The 8,033-nt window shown below is 38.7% G+C and overlaps 1 protein-coding gene across 3 annotated transcripts in view; it reads right to left on the bottom strand.

Moving 5' to 3' along the window:
- Positions 1–3,291: 3,291 nt before the first annotated feature.
- The window catches only part of CCBL2 (cysteine conjugate-beta lyase 2), a 60,578-nt gene continuing 55,836 nt past the window's right edge, over positions 3,292–8,033 (bottom strand). For 2 of the 3 annotated variants that reach the window (XM_010860356.1, XM_010860357.1), the window contains exon 13: positions 3,292–3,609. In XM_010860356.1, coding sequence (XP_010858658.1) covers positions 3,547–3,609 — 63 coding nt within the window. In that variant the 3' untranslated portion in view covers positions 3,292–3,546. The remainder of the gene's footprint in view (positions 3,610–8,033) is intronic. The other variant, XM_010860355.1, reaches the window with a different exon arrangement.

The raw sequence follows: 8,033 nt of genomic DNA on the forward strand, positions 1-8,033 counted from the left end.
GCTTATTCAATCCAGATTGCATAAGGTTTGCCTATAGAATGTCTGTGTGAGATGACAAATGGGGTACTGAATATATGGGTCTGAAATTCAACAGAGAGGACTAGGCTGTTACAGATTTAAGTGTATTCAGAGTAAATGAAGTTATTTAGTAAGAAAGACAGAATATCAACATCTAAGAAAAGGCAAAGGAGATGAAGAAGGAACAGACAGAAGGTAATTCATGAATGTGCAGCATCACAGGAGCCAAACACACACACACACACACACACACACACACACACACAAACGGTTTAGGAAGGCCAGAGTGGCAAATGCTGTTTTGTTCAACTCTCGGCGACCCCATGCACTATAGCCCACCAGGCTCCTCTGTCTATAGAATTTTCCAGGCCAGAATACCATAAGGGGTTGCCATTTCTACTCCAGGGGATCTTCTAGACCCAGGAATGGAACTCACATCTTTTGTGTCTCCTGTATTGATAGGCGGATTCTTTACCACTACTGCAACGTGGGAAGTAAGAGGTAAAGTTGGATGGAACTGGGAAGGTTCCTTTAAATCTAAGAACATGGAGGTCAGTAGCAAATTTTGAACTATAATGGGTACAATCTAGATTATAGCAGGTTGAGGGTAAGTGAGTGTGTGTTTGTGTGTGTTGTATGTGAGAAAGTAGAATCATCAAATGAGAAGAACTTTTTCTAGTTATTCTACTTTGCAGTCACATTTTTCAAAAGTCATGAGCTAAGTCATCAGCCCCCTTTAGTTTCTAATACTGACCTAGTTGGTGCTCTTATCCAGTCTCATATCTTTTTGGTGGTTACCAGTTTGGAATAATTAGAAACCATGCTCCAATAAACACTATTTTACACATTAAAAAAAAAAAAAGTATGGATGAGATGGTATCAGACCATTATCCTTCCTCTAGTCCTTGAGGTCCTATGCTGCTACTCTGCCCTAATACCTACTACTCTGTCCCTTGGTTATTTGGTACTCATCAAACATAAGACACCTTCCTGTTGTAGACCCTTTGCACTGGCTATTCCTTGTTCCTGGAGTATTCCTCCCTAAGATCTTCACAAGGCTCTCTCTCTCTCCTCTTCTAAGTCTGTTCCTATGGCACCTCCACAAAACTCACCTGGCCACACTATTTAAAATTCCAATTTGCTTCCCTGATACTCTCATTCCCCTCTACCCTGCCTTACTTCTTTTCTTCACACAACTAACATGTATAAGTTCAACATACAATGAATTTCATTATGTTTATGACAAAGATAAAATATTAAAAGCAACAAGAGAAAAATGACAAATAAGATACAAGGGAACCTCCATCAGGTTATCAGCTGATTTCTCAACAGAAACTCTACAAGCCAGAAGAGAATGGCATGATATATTTAAGTGATGAAAGAGAAGAACCTACAACCAAGAATACGCTACCCAGCAAGACTCTCATTCAGATTTGATGGAGAAATCAAAAGTTTTCCAGACAAGCAAAAGTTAAAAGAATTCAACACCACCAAACCAGCTTTACAACAAATTCTGAAGGAACTCTAGGCAGGAAACAAGACAAGGAAAAGACCTACAGAAAATAAACCCAAAACAATTAAGAAAATGGTAATAGGATCAAACATATCAATAATTACCTTAAATGTAAATGGATTAAATGCACCAACCAAAAGACACTGATGAAAACATGTACTTCCACTTACCACATCACTGTTTGATCCCCCAAACTGTATGTAATTATGTTAGAGTTAGGTTAATCATGTTCCCATTATGGCTTGCAATTGTCATTATCCTTTACTTTTTGTCTGGCTATTGATTGTGAAAACTGATAAACAACTTTTATTATTGTGATTGTGTAACTTATTCACTTAATACCATTGTATCATGATTGGTCACAGAAAAATAATAGAATTCTACATCACCAAAACTGTCATTTAATAGAAAAACCTGTAATCACTTTCTAAAATCCAGATGCATATCAGAATTATCTTGGGAATTTTTGAAAAATACAAATGCCCAGATACTGTTTTTTTTTCCTCCAAAGCTCCAGATATGTTTCTAGTGAGCAGTCATGTTTTAAAAACAACTGGACTCTGATGATGTTTTACTTTTATCTAGTTTGTTTCACTTTTTCTATTTCATATTCAGTGTTCCCGTTTCATTTAGTTTATGTTTTCCAGTTTCTCCATCTCTCTTTGGTTGTTGTTCTTCCTCAAGCCTTTATTTAGTAGAAAAACTTTTGTATACGTATATATATAATATGTATAATATATATATTAGATAACATTAATTTTTACCTGATAAAAAATTTATGGCATTAAATAAATAAATCTAAGTTGGATAAGGAAGGGAGTGAAGATATAAAGGGGCTGAGAGGAACTAAAAGGTTCCATGAACTACAGCAGTGATTGTCAAACTTTAGTGGTGTAAGAATCACCTGGAAAGGGGCAGATTCTGAATTATTCAGTAGGTCAGAGTGAACCCCAAAATTTATTTTCAACAAAGATCCTAGTTGATTCTGATGTAAGAGGGCCATGGACCAATTTTTGAGTAGTAGTGGATGTGAAATGATAGTTTAAAGTGCTATTTTGAAAGAAGCTGAGAGAAAGAGAGAGGGAAATAGTGGGGGAGTGGTGATATTTACTGCAGGAATAGGTGGTTACAGTGTGAGATGACTAATTTATTATCTCAAAGATGGAACAGCCTAGAATGATGAAAGGTTTAGAGTATGCCCAAGGCAGTGGGTGGCTGAAGTGGAGAGTGAAGTGGAAATAAATATCACCAGGGGGGGAGTGCCAAAAGTCTAGGTAATAATCCATGTGGACCCTAAAGCTGCCCCAGATGATGGCAGTACTTGTAAGCCACAGGCAAAACTATGAGCAAAGTTCAAAACCATTAGTAAATGAGGGGAGGGAACTACAGGTGGGTAGAGACCAAGCCAAAATATGAAGTTGAAGGACCTGAGTTTTTATGCAATGGCAGAGAAGTGAAACTGGCCAATAGTAGGTGAGCCCTTATTATCTGGCAGGCTTTTACTTACATCAGTCCATTTCACTCTCACCAACAACTCACAAACTTCATATAAAGTGAAAGTGAAAGTGAAGTCACTCAGTTGTGTCCGACTCTTTGCGTCCCCATGAACTGTAGCCTACCAGGCTCCTCCATCCATGGGATTTTCCAGGCAAGAGTACTGGAGTGGTTTGCCATTTCCTTTTCCAGGGGATCTTCCCGACCCAGGGATCGAACCCAGGTCTCCCGCATTGTAGGCAGACACTTCACCATCTGAGCCACCAGGGAAGTCATATAAATAAAGTAGGTGCTATTTTTATTCCACTCTTATGAGAAAACAGAAGCTGTTTTAATACAGTTTAGCAAAAAAAAAAAAAAAAAAGATCTCCAGAATATTGTTAGGGGTGAGGTTACCAATGGAAATATTCCTTTAAATTTTATTTTTACTGAAAGATTTTTTGTTTTCAATATCCAGCAAGTGGCAGCACCAAGTAATGTTATATTAGATCATTTAATAGAAACAACACACTCTGCGTTTATCAAGAGTTCTGTCTACTCCATGCCTTGATGATTTCTTCAGCAGCATCCAGTGTACTGTCTTTCTGTAAATTAATGAAATAGTTATCATTACAAATCAAAATAAATTCAAGATGAAGTAAAGATTTAAATACAAAAAGTAAACCAAAGTCAGTCCATCTGTAAGAGTCATGTAGTGGTTTGGGAACTGAGTGGTCCTCAACCCCTGATAACTTGAGCCAGGCTTTAGCTGGTCCTTAGCCTCTGCAGCTAAGACAGAGTCCAGGACCATGGCATGGGGATGGGGGATACCTTGAGTGGTGTCACTGGAAGCTCTACCCCATTTTAAACCACTTAACTTCAGCAGGAACACAGAAACTGGGAAGTGGCATCTATAGCATCATCCTTTGCCTTGGTGGCCAAATACACAAGTCACAAGCTCTTTAAGGAGCCCAGCAGCAAATCAAACAGGCCGAATATTTATAATGCCATTATCCCATTGCTGTTGGGCTATAAAAGTGAATGAGCCTCACAAGAATTCAATGTTAGGGGAGCTATAGAAGTGTCAACAGCAGTCATTTACATTATACTATTTTGTGATGCTGGCTGCCAGTTCAGAGCACTTTATTACTACTATCCTGACACCAAAAGAACTTTGCAAATTAACTAATATGGGGCCAAGGAACATTACCAAGAAAATGATCAACAATCTGTATATACAGCTCAGTCTGAAAACAGCTTAACCTAATTCCAGCCAAAACCATGTCTGTCAGATCAGTGCGGATGCCCTCACTGCCAAAGACTCGGACTTATAAATGACATTGATGCAGGAGAGCCTGAAGGATGTACTGATGAGATCCATATTTACGGTTTAGTTCGTTTGGGTAGGAAGAGCGCAAAATCACAGACTTCTCTCAAAGAGCCTTGTAGACAACAAAAGGAAACCCCTCCCTTAGCTCTCAACAAAGAGGATGCCAGGCGGAGTGAGACTACAATAATAAATTAATATACAATTACAGAAAAAAGTCAAAGGATACAGAAGAGTTTACACTGAAAACCAGTCATCTGTTTCTTCCCTTCTTGTGCCTTCTTACTACTCCCATCATCCTCTAAGTCAACTTCCTAAGGCAATTGTGATTTTAGTTCTAGTGATTACCATCAAAATCTAAGTAATGTATACTCCTAATTTTTTAATTTATCAACTTCAGACAATGTTTACCATTCTCTGCTCTGAATGAGGAAAAATTGGTTCTTTCATACTACTCTGCTCCCTCCTATTGAAGTCTCACAGTTATAAGCTCCTAACCCCACAGTTAGAGGGCCAACTGTAATGATATAATTTTTTTTTTTTTGAATAGGTAATATGTACATATGGTATAGAATTAAATTGATGGATAAACTTCCTCTTGCTTTCTCTACTCTTTTCCTTTCTCTTCCATCTCTACAGAATGACTTACTCCAAAGCCATTAGGAGGGAAACAGATCATGTATGGGGGTGGGAGAGCCTCATCAGCCTGGTGCAGGATGCTACAGGCAGAGTAAGTAAGAAGACCTTCCAACATGGGTGGCACGAGGTGGTGGTGATGACAGTAGTGGCACTGATCAGGATCAGGGCGTCAGAATCGAGGGGTAAGTAAGCAAGGCATCTGTATGGCAGGGTAGTTCCAGGCAGCATGGAGCCTGGAGGGGATGAGGCAGGCATCTGCCAATGCAGACGGGTATGGAGTGTCAGAGCCTGTAAGGGAAGAGGAGCGCTTCTATGCAGTGGGTGACAGTGGTGGCTCTGTATGTGGTGCTGGAGACTGAGGAGAGTATCTCTGCAGGAAGGTGATGGAAGCAGGTCAGCACATGGTGCTGAAGCTCAGGTGAGGTGAGGACGGTGACCATACAGGGGAAGGGCCGGCAGACTGGTAAAAATGTCAAAGCCTGAGTAGGGTGAAGGGTGTCTGTCGGGGTGGTGGGTGGAGGGGCAGTAGCACGGACAGGAGACTGGTCACATGCAGAGGTACCGATCAAAAAAGTGGTTAAGTGATGAGCAAGGTGTTTCTACTGTCAATACTGTCAAAGAAGGTTGTGACTAACATGTATAGGGAGAAAGCTAGAATAAACTTGGAGGTGGTTTCAATGTATTTAGATAGTCATAGGAATAAGTAGAATAGATACAGACATAGAAAGGATGGACATACATTTACATGTTCCCTATCTCTGTCTTCTGGGAGGGCCTGGGAATGCTAATACCCCAATGAGCACTCGTCATGCCCAGATCTTGGTTTCTTAATACCATTCTCCAGTAAAAGGTGATTTCAGGTTGAGCTGGACAATGACAAAGTGAACCTACTGCATCTTGAAATGCCAGAAAGTAAGAAAATGCTCAAAAAATGATGGGAGACGTGTCAAAGGAAACAGAGACCAGCTTAACGGGGTTCCTAATGGCCAAATTTTGGAAAATTTGAGCATCAAAATAAGTAATAATAATAAATTTTAACCCACTGAATAAAACAAGAATCTATGAGTCCTTACATATATGAATGGTTAAATGAATAAATTATTTGATTTGATATGGAATATTTTCATAGTTTCAAAGTACTTCACCACAAAACATTCATTATTCATCAAGGAAAAAGTGAAACTTTACAGTAGAGAAGCCTGGCAGACACCACCTCAATAAACTTATTAAACTTAACATCACCAGTTGTAGATAAAACTAAAATCATGTGCTATCTGATAGGATGCAAAACAATGAACAAAATATCACTTCTGTAGTTTCTACCAAAAGTGCATAACCTGAATCTATCCATGAGTAAATGTCAAACAAACGTTGAGGGACTTTCTTCAAAATAACTGGTCAATAATTTCCAAAAGTATCAAGATTATGAAAATCAAGGAAATCTGAGGAAACTTCCCAGCTTGAAGAAGACATGACAACTTAATGCAATGCATGATTCTGGCTTGGACTGACTGATGACTGGTTGATTGACACAATTGTGGCCTGGGTTTATTTATTTATTTGCTTGTTATAAACAAGGACATTATTGGGGCAATCAGTGAAACCTGAATTAGATCTGAGGATTAGACAGAATAATATAGCACTCTTAAGTTCATAATGTTGATGGTTATATTGTAGAAGAATGTTGTATAATGGAGAATGCATAATAAGGTATTTGGTGGTAACAGAGGCATCAATAATTAAGTTAGGAACTTGCCCTACAATTGTTTGGAAAAACAGGTTTCAAAACTTATTTACTGAGACTATTTAAACATATATTTCTTTAGGTAATCCAGCCTCCCATCCATCTCTCTCAGCCATTCAGTTTTCCTCCCCAGAAGCAACACTGGATTTTATTATGTATCCTTCCAGAGAGACAGTTGAGGCATTTAAAAGCTTCTTCTCCTTCCCTTTCCTTCTTTTCCTTTTTATGTAAATGATATCGTTCCTCACAAACTAGTCTGCTCCTTGCTTCACTCGTTTAGGTATGTGAATGTACCATAATTTATTTAAGCAGTCTGCACTGGTGAGTATTGTGGTTGTCTATTATAACTTTTTGATATTACAAACAATGCTGCATTGAAAATCGTTGAATATAGACCTTCAATATGCAAGTAAATCCACAGGAAAAAATCCTACAAGCAGAACTGGTGGGCCAAAAGACATGTGCATCTACATTTAAATAATTTTCAAACTAACCACTGTAGAGATTTTACAAATTATACTTGTACTCTCAATCAATGCATGAGAGTATCTTAGGAAACTTTCCAGTTGTTTTGGTTATTTCCAATCTAACAGATAATATAAAATTTCATGGCAGTTTTATTTTTCATTTCTCTTATTATTGAGATGTATCCTTTTATATATTTGACAGCTACTGAGGATTTTACTAATAACCATTGTAAAGTGCTGCCTTTGGTTTGTTTTGTCCTAAAATTCGACCTGCTTTCTTTCAGCTTCCACTTTCTTGGCATGTTTTGCCATCCTTTTCTTTTTCGCTTTTCCAAGCAATTGGGTTAGGTGTGTCAGCTTTCCCTAGGGGCTTGATGTTGCTCCAATACTGAATGCTGATGGAAAGGAGGTGAGTCTACACTGATCTTCCTCCTCTCCTGTCTCCATGGAGGCCTCGATCACCTTGTGTAGATACCAAAGGATCATTTATGAAGTCCAATATATTAAACAAGGTACATCTCAGCGTTTTTCTGTGACATTCTGTGACATTCCTGAGGCAAGCCATTTCCTTCCTTGTTTCAAATGGAAAGGATTCTCAAAGCTATAAAATTCTTTCCCAATTCTATTTGTTCTGCCCCCCTCACCCCGACCCCCCACTTCTCCAGGAACTCTAGGTATATCATTTGTCTTCCACATTTATACTTTTTCTAACATTTAAAAACTCTTTGTTCCTGGGAATTCCCTGGCAGCCCAGTCCTTAGGACTCCATGCTTTCACTGCTGAGGGCCCAAGTTCAATTCCTGGTCGGGAACTAAGATCCTACAAGCTGTATGGTATAGCAAAAAAAAAAAA

This window comes from Bison bison, unplaced genomic scaffold (assembly GCF_000754665.1).
Source record: "Bison bison bison isolate TAMUID 2011002044 unplaced genomic scaffold, Bison_UMD1.0 scf7180017864466, whole genome shotgun sequence".
In the NCBI taxonomy this organism is placed as follows: Eukaryota; Metazoa; Chordata; class Mammalia; order Artiodactyla; family Bovidae; genus Bison; species Bison bison.